The sequence below is a fragment of the Limanda limanda genome, chromosome 5, assembly GCF_963576545.1.
Source record: "Limanda limanda chromosome 5, fLimLim1.1, whole genome shotgun sequence".
NCBI lineage: Eukaryota > Metazoa > Chordata > Actinopteri > Pleuronectiformes > Pleuronectidae > Limanda > Limanda limanda.
Genome location: NC_083640.1, coordinates 72124 through 86428, shown reverse-complemented (window position 1 = coordinate 86428; position 14305 = coordinate 72124). Strand labels below are relative to the sequence as shown.

The 14305-nt window shown below is 45.2% G+C and overlaps 2 protein-coding genes across 3 annotated transcripts; both read right to left on the bottom strand.

The window, feature by feature from the left end:
* Positions 1 to 932: 932 nt before the first annotated feature.
* endog (endonuclease G) lies at positions 933 to 3296 on the bottom strand. Of its 2 annotated transcripts, XM_061071750.1 has the most exons (6): positions 3117 to 3296; positions 2000 to 2193; positions 1777 to 1918; positions 1577 to 1686; positions 1409 to 1490; positions 933 to 1333 (listed from the first exon to the last, which is right to left on the bottom strand). In XM_061071750.1, exons 1-6 carry the CDS (start codon positions 3285 to 3287, stop codon positions 1109 to 1111), a joined length of 924 nt encoding a protein of 307 aa, XP_060927733.1. In that variant the 5' UTR covers positions 3288 to 3296; the 3' UTR covers positions 933 to 1108. The 2 variants fall into 2 exon arrangements, with proteins under 2 accessions (XP_060927733.1, XP_060927732.1); XM_061071749.1 differs by having other exon boundaries at positions 1577 to 1918.
* Positions 3297 to 4978: 1682 nt separating this feature from the next.
* On the bottom strand, positions 4979 to 14027 carry ntng2a (netrin g2a). Its single transcript, XM_061070952.1, has 14 exons — positions 13800 to 14027; positions 12493 to 12751; positions 12140 to 12285; positions 11723 to 11961; positions 11288 to 11454; positions 9004 to 9092; positions 8491 to 8837; positions 8259 to 8389; positions 7250 to 7330; positions 6987 to 7061; positions 6473 to 6640; positions 6149 to 6292; positions 5193 to 5282; positions 4979 to 5106 (listed from the first exon to the last, which is right to left on the bottom strand). The coding sequence occupies exons 1-14, from the start codon at positions 14025 to 14027 to the stop codon at positions 4979 to 4981; spliced, it is 2292 nt and encodes a 763-aa protein (XP_060926935.1).
* Positions 14028 to 14305: the final 278 nt, after the last annotated feature.

The following is a 14305-nucleotide window of genomic DNA, read 5'->3' as shown; positions in this document are numbered from 1 at the left end:
GAAAGGACTTTGTCAAATTCATGATTTGGGGGCAGACACTTCTAAATATTAGCTGCATGTTAACATTTTAGTCACCGTGATCTGGCCTTTAGTCCCTGGAACCAGAGGAACTCAGAGGAACCAGAGGAACTCAGAGGAACCAGAGGAACCAGAGGAACTCAGAGGAACTCAGAGGAACGTCCCTGAGCCGTGGACATCACTGCTCCAGTCTGCTGCTCTGCTGGTTGAAGTTCTACTGGATGACTAAACTATGGGTGTTGCCCATTTTGGGAATACAGGGCCATCGCCGTGGACCTTTTTTCTTTGTCTGTGATAATTTTCAGTCGCCACTTCACCAGAACATCTACCAGCAGTGAAGGTGCCTGGTCCCACGGGCTGAGCAGAGAATCTCCTGTTGCGATGTTTGTGTGAAAAACTAACTTTTGACGTCTAACATTCGTGTAAAACTGCTCTTTACATCGTGGTTCTTCGTTCTTAGTATTTTCTGTTACTAACCAACCAACTGCAGAGTAGGCAGTATACTTCCCGGTGTACGTACCTGGTGCTTTATCTATTGTTTAAAATCGTCATTTTAAGAAGGAACTTAAGCTGTCAAATAAAGGTTAAGTACAAGTACCTTTTGTTGTGAAATTTAAAAAAAAATGTGACATTGTGTAGTTTAAACTATCCCACCTGCAAAATGTTTTACATATTAAGATAAGAGAATCCTTTATTAGTCCCACTGGGGAAATTAGCAATATTACAGCGGAAAGAGTCAGTAAGTAATAAGTAACAGTAAATGGTTTGTACTTTTATGGAGCTTTTCTGGTCTTGACACTCAAAGCACTTTACAGTAGTTTCCCATTCACCCATACATTAATACAGTGCATCTATTAAGTACCTAAGTGTAAAGAGATATACAAATATAGAAACATATGAATGGAACAAAATAGTAAATTCAGTCAACAAACAAGACAATATGTTTATTAATACATTAACAATAAAAATAGTAATTTGGATAAACTCAGCCCCCCCCCCCTTCTACTGGATGAACTTTCACATTCAGTCTGATTTCCTTAACTTCCTGTTGATTTCCGGGACAACGTCAACTGAGTCTCTGTAGTTCATGTCACTGATGTATTCTGGGTACTGTAGTTGGTCTGTCAGTCACAGCCTGTAGGCTGCTGGTTCTCTTCATGATGTTCGGAACAAACAAAAGTCCTGACGCTCTCTCTATGGTTTCTATGGGAACCAGGAAACGCTCCAGAGGAACCTTCTCATCTATTGGTTCATTTGGTAAAACATATGACCTAAGCTCCACCCCTCTACCATCCGCCTGCTCCAGGATCAGCACCTGAGGAGACACAGGACAGGTGACGTCATTGGCTGACAGACAGGTGACATCATCCTCATCATGGCGAGTACTCACCTTGAAGAAATGGGTCGGCACGGCGACGTGGTTTTGTCCAATAACCTGATAACGAACGTAGAGTTTCCCATCTGCCTCCTGCCTAAAACACACACACACAGCTGATGGGGTCATCCTGAAGCTCCTCCCCCTGAGCGCTAAGACACCACAGAAGAAGAGTTAGCTTACCTGGGCAGGTAGAGGGGACCGCTGCACACGTACACGTTCAGGTAACGTTTGGTCAAAGAGCGACAGAGTTTCTCCAGATTGTTCCAGGTTTTCTGGTTCAGGTGAGGATTCTGAGCACACACACACAAACTGTAAGAGAGAGTGTGCGTGTGCGTGTGTGTGCGTGTGTGTGTGTGTGTGTGTGTGTGTGTGTGTTTTACCTGTGGGGCGACGTTGCTCAGGTAGAACGTGTCGTCCATTGCTTTCTGACTCCACTTGTGATTGGCTGCTGCAGCCAGGTGACCTCTGTCGAAGCCACTCCCCCTGTAGTCATCATTGGTCGACCGGTGAAACACGTGCACGCTGGAGAGGGCGGAGTTAAGTCTTAGTAGAAGTGATGAATCTGAACTTGAGTTTGTTGGTCGTCTCCTGCTGAGGACTCACCTGTCGTCTGCTCTGAATTCACAGTCCTTCCTGTTCGATGACCCGCTAAGGGAGGCGGGGTTCAGCCTCTCTATCACCCAGGATGCAGTGCGTGTGCGGGGGTCGTAGGAGGTGACGTAGGACTCTCGGGTCTTGATGTTGGCCAATGAGGGAAAGCCATACTTCATCACAGCTACTGATGCACCTGGACTCACCTGGATTATCAGACACAGCTGTAGTGAGTCACAATCCGCTTGTTAACCAATCAGAGCAGCTGGATGAAGTCGTCCTGAAAAGAAAAGCTGGTCTGATCTGGAGAAGATGCAGCGGATCTAGAAAGAACTTTTAAAAACCTTGACGGCCCAGAGACGAGACCAGGAGGCGGAGCCTGAGTCTGACACACTCCTCTAACCCTGCCCACAGATAATGGGCCTCATTGAATAACAGAGAAAAGTTCTTAAGGCCGAATGATGCTACTCCGACTCGCGGGGGGGGGGAGACGCATGATCCCACGGACTCTTTTTCATTTTTGGTTCTCCGAAGGCTGGGGTGCTGAAAACAATTCACCGCCAGAACAGTAGGTGGCGCAACGGAAGACGAGCTTAGAGAAGCCCTCATGACGTCTTTGTATGTAGAAGAAGTCCACGTTTGTTTATTGACCTCCTCCCGGCTTCCTCACGCACAGTGAACGATCTGTACGCACTCGCACCTCCGGACCTCTCCACTAGGCGGTGGGAGGACCGCGGAGGAGCATATATCGGCCTTTACTCTCCGCAGAAAATAAGTGCGTGCGTTGTTCTCACCACCATGCGTACGTTTGTAAATCAGAATCATTCTAACCCGACAGGCGCCATTAGAGGGCGCTGTTCTAATGGCGCTGTTCCGCATAGCGCCATTAGAGGGCGCAGTGCGGAACAGCTGAAGTTATAAGAGATGCACGGAAAAGGTAAAAAACACAATCTCTTAACGGCACAAAATGAATGCGCCGGATGTGGAAGACACAAAACACAATAAAGACACAAAACACACAAAAGACACGGCTCCGGAGGGACAGTGTTTACAAAGCCTGGGCTGCAACAAGTGTCCTGCACAGAGCTGTGGACATGTGCCCCCCCCCTCCTGTCTGTCCCTGTCTCACCGTCAGCTCGGAGGCCAGGACGCTCGGGACCGGAAGCACCGGGACTCTGTGCAGGACACCGGCTCCTTCCGCCTCCTCCTCCCGGCCTCTGGGGCTCAGCAGGCGGCAGACCGCGGCTCCGACTCCCGCTCCCAGCACCAAGGTCGCTCCGGTCCGACACCGCCACCCCATGTTGGACGAGCTGCTGGCGCGCTTTGATGACGTCACACGACAACATGGAACGTGTGTCTGTCTTTAGTTATGAGACAAGTTTGGTTCATACCATCTCTGTGAGGACATTTAGTCTCATCACAAATTCAATGGACTGTTTGAAAGACTTGTTGTTAGTTCTTAAGTTGTGTTGCTTTGGGAAGTTGTGAGGATTTCAAACTTTTAATTATAGTCTTTGCTGACTGAAGTCTTAACCAAATAAAGATAGGAACAGTTTTAGCTAGAAATGTTTTTTTTAATAACCGTTGCTGTTTAGTGCCAATAATGAATCTTTTACTTGTCCTCATAATTAACTTTTTTGATATTAAAGCATATTTTCCTTAGCTGCATTCGACATCAGATAGAGTTCACGGAACTGTCCTTTCTGGGGCAAAGTCAGTATGACATTGTTTGGTTCAGTTGTTCCTAATGTTTACACAGTCAGGATTGTTTTGATGAAGCAAAAACACAATAATATTTTCTCCAATTACAATGGCACTCACTCTTTGCAATAAAGGCGGGAGGGGAGGTAGGAGCAGTTTGAGTCAGGTATAATACCGTATACAAATCATTATGTTAAACCTTTCTCTTATCATATTTAATACTTGGAATTAGCTAGAAATGTGTGTGCGTCACAACGATGGTCAGTCTCACAGCTGTCTGATAGGAGAGTCTCTAGAGAGAGTTTGTTATGGTTAGTTTGGTGCAGCCGAGATGGCTGGAGCAGGACATTTTCTACTCAAGGCTAGGTTAGGAGACAACATCAGACTGTCAGGGTAGGGAGAGTTGCCTAGCAACTATCAGAGTAGCGTAGGAGCATGACGGAGAGCTGCTGCTATGTCACTTCCTGGATTCGGTGACAAGAGGCGTGGCACTGCGGCTGGACCAATAAGGGAGATCCAAAGTGATTTGCGGTGACACCCCTCCAATATTTTATAACCAATCACATCAAATCTACTGTTATAATTATATCAAACCTCTGCTGTTCGGGGCCATTGTTAACTTCCTAATGCTAACTTAATTAGCCTAGGCTGTGATAATTGTCCATGGCTATGAATAACTCTTCATTGTATCTTTAATAAAACACTTGACTGAACCAAAACCTTGGATCGGCTTCGCTCATATTTAAGGATAAACGAACAGGCCTGACAAAGTGTATTATGACTATAGAGAGATAAGTGTATGTGTTTATTCAGGTCTTTATTGAATTTATGAAAAACTAAACTGACCCCCCCCCCCCACCTCTTCCCCCCACACACAATGTAACGAAATGTCATTGTTTCCCACAAAGCATGATCCATCTGATCACAAGGTAACATGTCCCATCATGCATTGCGGTATAGAAGGGTCAGCAGAAACAGAACGAGCAGTCGTGTAAATGTAAATAAGAGCAGAGCGTGTTTTAAACTGAAAGTTTTAATACTAAGAGTTCACTGTTAAAATTCACTGTGGGATTTGACACCAAGTAACGTTGTTGTTGTTGTTCATCGTACTGATGAACTCAGTGTATTGTCCTCTACACAGAAATACATTATATGGGGAAGAAATGGGGGACTCCGCACACAGCCCATGAGGATGACACCATACAACTATGATGTCATATCCTGTTTCCACAGGTTCAGTAAAAAAATACAAAAACAATAATATTGTGACGCCCACAGTGGGCGTGGTCATCAGAAGGCAGACATGAGCAGACTCAGGACCAGCAGGTAGAGGTGGGAAGTCAGAGAGCAGGAGGATCCCTCAGCGTTGTCAAGGCAACCGGTCTTCTTCAGACAGATGCTCTGCTCACAGAGTGAACCTGCACATGTGATGACATCATCAGACCCCGCCCATAACATCTGAGCCATGACATCATCAGACCCCGCCCACACCGTGTGTGTTTACCTGTGAAGTTCTCCAGACAGACGCAGCGCTGGAAGTCCACGCAGGTTCCTCCGTTTTGACAAATCAAACGTTCGGAGTCACAAATGTTCACTAAGGAGACAGGAAGTGTTTCATCAATCATTTGATTTTCGATTCTTTTCTACTTTAAATAAACACTGCGCGTGTTTGTCTTGATGTGACGCTGCTGATTTAGCGTGATCTATGCTATTCTTAACACAATCTGAATTTCACTGATGCGGACAACGTGTCGTATGTTTTTATTGTGTTTTCTGCTCAATATATATATCCATAAATGTAAGGTGTCAAAAGCCAGACCCTGTTCTTGTACCTGATAATGTTACAGGTACATTTTCTACCTGGATGTTTCACCATGTTAAAGCCCTATGAGACGAATTGTGATTTGTGAATATGGGCTTTACAAATAAAATTTGATTGATTGATTGATAAATAAGAAGGATATTATTATTATTTGGTTGGTTATGATATAAGATGTAATGGGTTTGTGTTTTGTGAGTATTATTTGGTTTATTTGTTATTTATTGTTTACTTGTGATCCTATTAAGTTTGCAGGAAATATATCATAAGGATAGGGTGGGGGTCATAGTTGATTTAAGCACCTGTTTCTGTTGACCGCTTACCTTCGACACGCAACCTGTTGTCATTCTGTTTGATCGATTTAACCTATGAGTTTGTGCATGGTCCAATAAGTTGATCTTCTTTTCTTTAATAAAAGTTTGAACCCACCTTTGCTCAAAAACACAAGGATTGAAAAAACATCTGTTTTATCTGCAACGATATCTAACACTGTGCGATCGTTCGTCTCTGAAGCTACGAGAAGTCAGAAGTGTCTGACTTGACGTCTGTGTTTCTTAACTCTGCCCAGCAGACCAGGTCCATCTTGACCGGAACCGTCTGTTTGGCGTGTTACTGAAGCTCCACCCCTTCACTGTGTGTACCTGTGCAGATGGCTCCGCCTCCTCTCCATGTGTATCCAGGTAAACAGGAGTCACAGCGCCTCCCTGTGGCTCGGTCTTTACACTGACAGAGACCAGAGTCAGAGCAGTGAGGAGAAATACTTCCCTCTGCATCACAGTCGCACTCTGACACAGACAAAGACAATATTATTATTATGATCAAATATATCATTATTATTAATAAGAATATAATTATTGATGTTGTTCTAGTCATTAGTAGTGACAGTAGCAGTAATGATGTTTGCGTGTTTTTTGTGTTCAGTGTACGTATGTGTATTTGTGTATGTGTGTGTGCACGTGACTGACCCCCACAGACGTTCTCATCCTCTAGCGACAGCGAAGCGTTTTTATAGTAACCAAGGCGACAGTACTGACAGTTCTGTCCTCGTGTGTTGTGTTTGCAGCTCACACATGTGACGACGTTGATGAAGTCGATGTAGCTGCAGCGGTTGGAGTGTCCGTTACACTCGCACTCTAACACACACAGACACACACAGACACACATCTGACGTCAGCACCACACAAACACACCTGCAGCTACAGCAGTGAAACATTAAACATGATGTCATGTAACACAGTTTCATGTAATGTAACTCAATGTAATGTAAAGTAATGTAACTCAATGTAATGTAAGGAAACGCTGATCCTTTGAGTGACGTCCCTTCGCTTTGTCACATGTTTGCTTGTGTCGTTTTTTTCTTTGCGACTCATCTGTAGCGAAGCTCGGGGGGAGGAGTCAGACACTTTGAGGAAGAGACACATTTCTTGTAGGAGGGGCCCTAGTTTCGGGGAGGACTCTGTTTGTTGGAGGCAGTCTTACCCTGGAAGGTGACATAGGCGATTTTGGACAGTTGACTGAACTTTGATCCTCCTGGAATCAGAATCTTCTGGGTCGCTTTGGACACAAAGAAAAGTGTGTAACCATGGCAACGAGCAAGGTACAGACCCTAACTCTACGGTCGGGGTTGATGGAAGCCACGTCTGAATCAACTACCAGTTAGAGCTACACATAACAAGTGAGCAGATACAGATGTATTCCTGTTACTACTTGTTCTTCTACTGTGATACTTCTACATCTTCTACCTTTTTTCTCGTAGCCTTTGTCATCTTTCTCCTTCGGTATTTCCTCTTTTTCTTTCCTTGTTTCATCTTTGGTCTCAGCAGCTGTTTGGTTTAACAAAGAAGTCGAGGATATACATTTGTGTATAAATGCAGAGTTGATTTGATCCTTCATCAAACCTCCTTTATCCTCACAGTTAATCTGCTGCTTCTTCACAATGTGAATTTACAAACTCTACAAACAAGCAAAGAATCTTGTTTCCTTACAAAAGACTTGAACCTACATTCTTATAATGTAGAAACCATGTTGTTTTATAGTGAAACAAATAAAAGTACTCCTGTCGGGGAAGACTAATTCATAGGTTTGAAAACTTTGAAAGTAAATATATCTCCCTTTTTCTGTTAAGCTCCTTTTTCTAAGCCCAAAAATGAAAGAAAAAAAACTACACAGCTGTAAAATGAAATCAGCAAGATTCTCTGAATGTGCTGTCAGCGTTATTTAACATATTGTTTACTGGAGTTTCCTAAGATCTATTCTGAACCATCACAGCTCTTCATTTTGTACCTTCTTCCTTTTCCTGCTCTCCTGTTTTCTCTTGTTTTGAGTCATTCTTTCCACTGGACTCTGGTCGTCCTAGTGATCCAGCAGCTGAATCCTCTCCAGACTTTCCCTCCTTCTGACCTGCTGAAGAAGACAAACCTACTCCTGGATCATCCACTACTGGAGGAGAATCTGGTCCATATTCCAGATCAGGACTCGCAGGATCTGTTGCAGAAGAATCTGTACCAGTTGATTCCAGTCCACCATCCTGTTTTTCTCCTTTGCCTGGATCAGCTGAGATGTATTTCAGTCCAGGATCAACTGAATCTGATCTTTCAGCATTAACAGATTCTCCAGAATCATCTGGAATGATCCCAGGATCACCGACAGGCTCTAGTCCAGAAACTCGTTCTGCTGCGGAATCTGATCCAGGTTTAGCTGGATTTTTATCTTCCAGAAATGGGAAGGTAAAGTCCACAGGAGCAAAATTACCAGCGGGATCAGTCGGACCTAAGGTGCTTGTTCCTGGTGCAGAATCACTGCCTCCTTCCTCAGAGGGAGACGGCAAAGACTCTACAGTTTCTGTATTTGTAGGGGTTACATCTATCAGAGATTCTGGAGTCCTAGAGGATGGCACCTCTGGGGGAACATCTGAAGGAAGTAGATTGGTAGAGAGTACATTAGGAGGAGGTGCATCTGGAGATGGCGCATCTGGAGAAAGTACAGCTGGGGGAGGTACATCAGGCGGAGGTTCATCAGGAAGTGGTTTATCAGGCGGAGGTTCATCAGGAAGTGGTTTATCAGGCGGAGGTTCATCAGGAAGTGGTTTATCAGGCGGAGGTTCAACAGGAAGTTGTTTATCAGGCGGAGGTTCAACAGGAAGTTGTTTATCAGGCGGAGGTTCATCAGGAAGTGGTTCATCAGGAAGTGGTTCATCAGGTGGAGGTACATCAGGAAGTGGTTCATCAGGAAGTGGTTCATCAGGAAGTGGTTCATCAGGAAGTGGTTCATCAGGAAGTGGTTCATCAGGTGGAGGTACATCAGGCGGAGGTTCATCCACGGGTGGAATATCTATTTGATTGTTTGGAGGAATGACAGGAGAACTTGTGTCAGCTCCCTCTGTTGGTGAAGCATTTCCGTTTGGACTGGTTGGGGCTGACGTGGTAAATGGAAAACTTCCAGATGGAGTCCTGTCACTGGGAGGGATTATTTCTGGGATGGTATTGGGAGGTGGTACTCCGGTGGATCTGGTGCCATCAGCAAATAGGGAAGTGCTGGTGATCAGGTTGGTAGTATCCGTCCCAAAAAGTATGGAGTCAGTGTTGTCTGATGAGGAAGTGAAGTCAGAGAGTGGAGTCACTGGGTCAAAAGTATACACCTCAGCTTCAGTACTGCAGCCAGGGGTTGTGGGGTTGTTGGTGTTACTGGTGGAACTGGAGGTTCTACAAGTGTTACGGGGAGAGGTGAAGTCTGCTTCTGTGGGAGCTAACTCGAACAAAGTGTCTGTTGTGTCCACTGCTGGACTGTTAGATGGAACTGTGTCCTGTGTGCCTGCAGTACTGACTGCAGCACTGACAGTACTACTGACTGCAGTAGTAGTTCCAGGAAACATTGTAGTAGATACCTCACCAGTTGCAGGAGAGTCGTCAGTATCACTAACTCTAGTGAGAGAAGTGTAAGAAGTAGTTTGCATTAGTGATGACGTAGGTGTCGTATCACTGCTACTTGTTTGTACAGTAGAACTACGTTGTGTGTCTGCAGGAGAATCAGAACCAGGACGTCCTGTGTCCGCTGCACCACTTGACCAAGTGTCCATAAGAACAGACGTTCTACCTGTAGGACCCGGGTCAGAGGACGAAGTAGTAGAAATACTGACACTAGGCGGCATATTGTCAGTCGCAGTGGCATCAGTTGTGGCAGTGCCAGGCAATATAATATTGTCTGTAGTAATAATAGTAGTAGTAGTTGTAGTAGTAGTAATAGTAGTAGTAGTAGTAGTAGTAGTAGTAGTAGCAGTCAAGTCAGTGTCTCCAGCAGATGTTGTGTTTGAGTCGTCATCTGTCAGAGAAGAAGAGTTAAGTCTCTTTAGTGAACAGACAGACAGGTGAGCAGACAGGTGACAGACAGACAGGTGGACAGACAGACAGGTGAACAGATAGACAGGTGGACAGACGGGCATGTGGACAGTCGGACAGGTGGACAGACAGACAGGTGGACAGACGGACAGGTGAGCAGACAGGTGACAGACAGACAGGTGGACAGACAGACAGGTGAACAGATAGACAGGTGGACAGACATACAGGTGGACACACAGACAGGTGAGCAGACAGGTGACAGACAGACAGGTGGACAGACAGACAGGTGAACAGATAGACAGGTGGACAGACATACAGGTGGACACACAGACAGATGAGCAGACAGGTGGAAAGATGGACAGGTGGAAAGATGGACAGGTGGACAGACAGACAGGTGAACAGACAGACAGGTGGACAGACGGACAGGTGAACAGATAGACAGGTGGACAGACGGACAGGTGAACAGACAGACAGGTGAACAGACAGAAAGACAGACAGACAGGTGGACAGACAGACAGGTGGACAGACGGACAGGTGAACAGACAGAAAGACAGACAGACAGGTGAACAGATAGACAGGTGGACAGACGGACAGGTGAACAGACAGAAAGACAGACAGACAGGTGAACAGATAGACAGGTGGACAGACGGACAGGTGAACAGACAGAAAGACAGACAGACAGGTGAACAGATAGACAGGTGGACAGACAGACAGGTGGACAGACAGACAGGTGAACAGATAGATAGGTGGACGGACGGACAGGTGAACAGACAGAAAGACAGACAGGTGAGCAGACAGGTGACAGACAGACAGGTGACAGACAGACAGGTGGAAAGATGGACAGGTGGACAGACAGACAGGTGAACAGACAGACAGGTGGACAGACGGACAGGTGAACAGACAGAAAGACAGACAGACAGGTGAACAGATAGACAGGTGGACAGACGGACAGGTGAACAGACAGAAAGACAGACAGGTGGACAGACAGACAGGTGAACAGATAGACAGGTGGACAGATAGACAGGTGGACAGACGGACAGGTGAACAGACAGAAAGACAGACAGGTGACTTACTGGCCGTTGTGTCTCTTGTTTCACCTGAAAAAACAAAGTTTATGATCAAACGTGAATTGAATAACGAGAGTGCAGTTCCTCTGATCAGCAGGGGGGGGGGTGATGATGATGATGAAGCACACGCCCCCTGCTGGACATGAAGGATGATGTTTCTTGTTTGATCAAAGATCATTTATGAAGATGATGTTAGGTCGTACTGAAATTTCTCACACAAAATGTCTGACATTTAGTATCCATGGTAACAGACTCAACCAATCAGAGTCAATCAATTAGATCTGCCCAGGTCTACCTATTATTTAGTACTGTCCCATAGTTTGACTCTGGAACTTCATTCAGACCCAGTGGTGGAGCTGGTGTGTCTGTGTGTACGTACAGGTGTTGGCAGTGCCCATGGGCAGAGGCAGATAAGATCCAGGTCTCCAGGATCTGAACCCGTCACTGCAGCTCTGACAGTCCTGACCCGACGTGTTGTGTTCACAGTCGCACTGAAGAGTCGCGTCACGCATCAAACACCGAGACGCATGAAGGTGACACTTACACCTGCACACACAGGTCATGATGGTGGACATAGTAACTGTTAGTTGGATGTAGTTAGTTATAGTTAGTTGTGATTGGTTTTAGTTGCTTATGGTAAGTTGGATACAGTTAAATGTAGTAGCTTGTTATTAGTTTTAGGTGGTTATAGATAATTGTAATATGTTGCAGTTGTATGTGGTGGGTTGTGGTTGGTTTTAGTTTGTTATAGTTAGTTTTACTTTGTTATAGTAAGTTTGAGTTGGTTGTGGTTAGTTGTGGTTAGATGCGTTACCTGGCAGGTACGTCGATGTTGGAGATGGCGTAGAAGTACTTGAGCAGGTTGTCTCTCTGGACGTATGTCCCTCCGAGTGCTGGGCGAAGGAGTCTCAGGCGGAGGTTGGTGAAGGTGAAGAAGTCTCTCAGACCTTTTATCGTCTCCATTCGGGTGTACAGAGCGTCCATGTTGATCAACTTCGGACCTGCAAACACCCCGAACCGAGCTCGCACCTCAAACACCACCACCTTCTCTTCCTATTGGTCAAACAGTATCAGTCAGTTTCCTATCTATCAGCAGCAGAGCAAGTGTCAATCAAACTTTAAACTTATTGATCAAGCAATTTTATTTTCCAGATCATTTCACGAACAGTAGATATAATAAAAACACATGAAATGTTTTCCAGTTTGACCAGTGTGAGGCGCAGTTTCTCACCTTGGCTCCAACCCAGCGGGAGTACTGCTCCGTGCAGATGACCCGGGTTAAATTACTCCAAGTTAAATCAGACACTCGTTTAGGAGACATGCCGAAAATCTCAAGACAGTCGTCAGCGTAGAACTGATACGGCTGCCACGTTAGCCCTTAAACACAAACATTATTAGTATTATTATTATTATTATTAATAGAAAAATGTAAAGACTCATTAACATCAACATAATTTATTTCTTTAATCTGGTGTGTTCTGAAGTCCTTCAAGGTTCTGAAGGTTATGTTTGGGACTGGTTCAGGTGAAGTTCTCTGTCAACAGTTTTAACATCAGTGAGACTCGAGCTAATTCAACCAATCACCTTTGTCCAGAGACTTCTCCAGAACCATGCTGGTTGGACGACCGTACTCAAAGGTGATGGTGATGTCATCAACCACCTCCAGACTCTTGTTCCAGGACAGAGTGATGTTGGCCAATAGTGGCTCAGGATACCTGGACCATGTGACTGTCTGCCAATAGGTGATGAGTCCTCCCCTCTCCCTGTCTCCCATGAGCTGAGGAGGGTGAGACAGGTCAGGGCTGGACGCGTCACATTCATCGCTGCACAGATACGGGTTTTCCTGAGAACACAGAAAACACAGACAATGCTATAAAAAACAACTTTAGAATAAATATTCTTTAATGTTGCTATTGACGGCATGTTTTCCTCTGCATTGGTTAGTTGGGGCTGGCTTGGCTCAGGGGTAGAGCTGGTTATCCTCTTACCAGATGGTCAGTGGTTTGATCCCAGTCTTCCCCAGTACGCATGCTGAAGTGTGCTAAATTGACCCTAGTAAAAAAAGTGCTGCCCTTAGATTCACTGTGCGAATGAAAGTGTGAACATGTGAATGGTTAAAAACTTGGATGAACTTTGAATGAAGACTATAAAAGATCTTTTTAATACAGACAGTTCAGACAGATCAGCATGTGATCATCATAGGATCTGGATTATTTTCCTCCTCTTTCATTAAGATCAAGTGAATTTAAATGTGGTTTCATAATGTTGGTGTGAACTGATGATTTAGTTTCATTTAAAATGATAATTTATCTTTAAACACACGTCAGACTTAACAAGTCTGTGGAGAACTCATGTCGAATATCAACATATGGTTCTCGGACTCGTCCTCACAAAGGTTTTAACACAATATTTACTGGTGTGTCTGTGTGTGTGTGTCAGTTTGTGTGTGTGTCGATCAGATTAACACTAATGTTAATCTGATCACTAGTGTGTTAGAGGTTTATCCTTTAACTTCAGCTGCTGCTGCCAACTGTCACACTAACACACGCACACACACGCACAGACACACAAAGACACCCACATCCCCACCCACACACTCACACAAACACACAAACACACACACACAGATTCTACCAATAAATTGAGTGATCTTTTTTTGTCTCCCTCTGTCTATGTATGTGTATGTGTAAATGTGTATGTGTGTGTGTGTGTGTGTGTGTGTGTGTGTGTGTGTGTGTGTGTGTCTGTAAGTGTGTGTGTGTGTGTGTGTGTGTGTGTGTGTGTGTGTGTCTGTAAGTGTGTGTGTGTGTGTGTGTGTGTGTGTGTGTGTGTGTGTGTGTGTGTGTGTGTGTGTGTGTGTCTGTAAGTGTGTGTGTGTGCGTGTTACTAACCAGTGTACAGAATCTCTCAGGTGGGTTTCCACATGTGATCCCTGGGGGGTCGACTCTGATCTGCATAACTTCTTTCATGTTTGTGGGCGGCGGCTGACAAGCGTAGTATTCCCACCCTGGCCCCGCCTCCGAGCTGCGCAGAGAGCCACACAGGTCGAACTGAGGTCCGGCCTGAGTCCGGCCCGGTGTCGGCAGGAGGAAGGAGAGGAGCAGCAGGGGGAGGGACATGCTGAACTGACGGTCACACAGACAGGAGAATCAACAGGACGTTAGACAGGAAGTCACATTTCCACAGGTTCGTCCAACATAAACAGGTGGTTGTCATGGCTACAGCTGAACCATCCATTTGTTGGTCAACACCAACTGAGGGTCCTTCGGCCCCGCCCCCTGAAACAAAACCACAATGAATACAGTCACTGATCATCTTTATATACAGTCACTGATCATCTTTATATACAGTCACTGATCATCTTTATATACAGTCACTGAACCTCTTTATATACAGT

Bases quoted from the DNA above. Each gene is read 5' to 3' on its own strand.
- endog (XM_061071749.1), bottom strand. From the start codon at position 3,287: ATGGGGTGGCGGTGTCGGACCGGAGCGACCTTGGTGCTGGGAGCGGGA. The intron at 1,491-1,576 runs GTAAGCTAACTC...TGTGTGTTTTAG, and splicing joins GGTCCCCTCTACCTGCCCAG to GCAGGAGGCAGATGGGAAAC. The intron at 1,334-1,408 runs GTGAGTACTCGC...GTGTCTCCTCAG, and splicing joins TGCCGACCCATTTCTTCAAG to GTGCTGATCCTGGAGCAGGC.
- ntng2a (XM_061070952.1), bottom strand. From the start codon at position 14,027: ATGTCCCTCCCCCTGCTGCTCCTCTCCTTCCTCCTGCCGACACCGGGC. The intron at 6,293-6,472 runs GTCAGTCACGTG...TGTCTGTGTCAG, and splicing joins GGATGAGAACGTCTGTGGGG to AGTGCGACTGTGATGCAGAG. The intron at 5,107-5,192 runs GTAAACACACAC...TCACATGTGCAG, and splicing joins CTGTCTGGAGAACTTCACAG to GTTCACTCTGTGAGCAGAGC.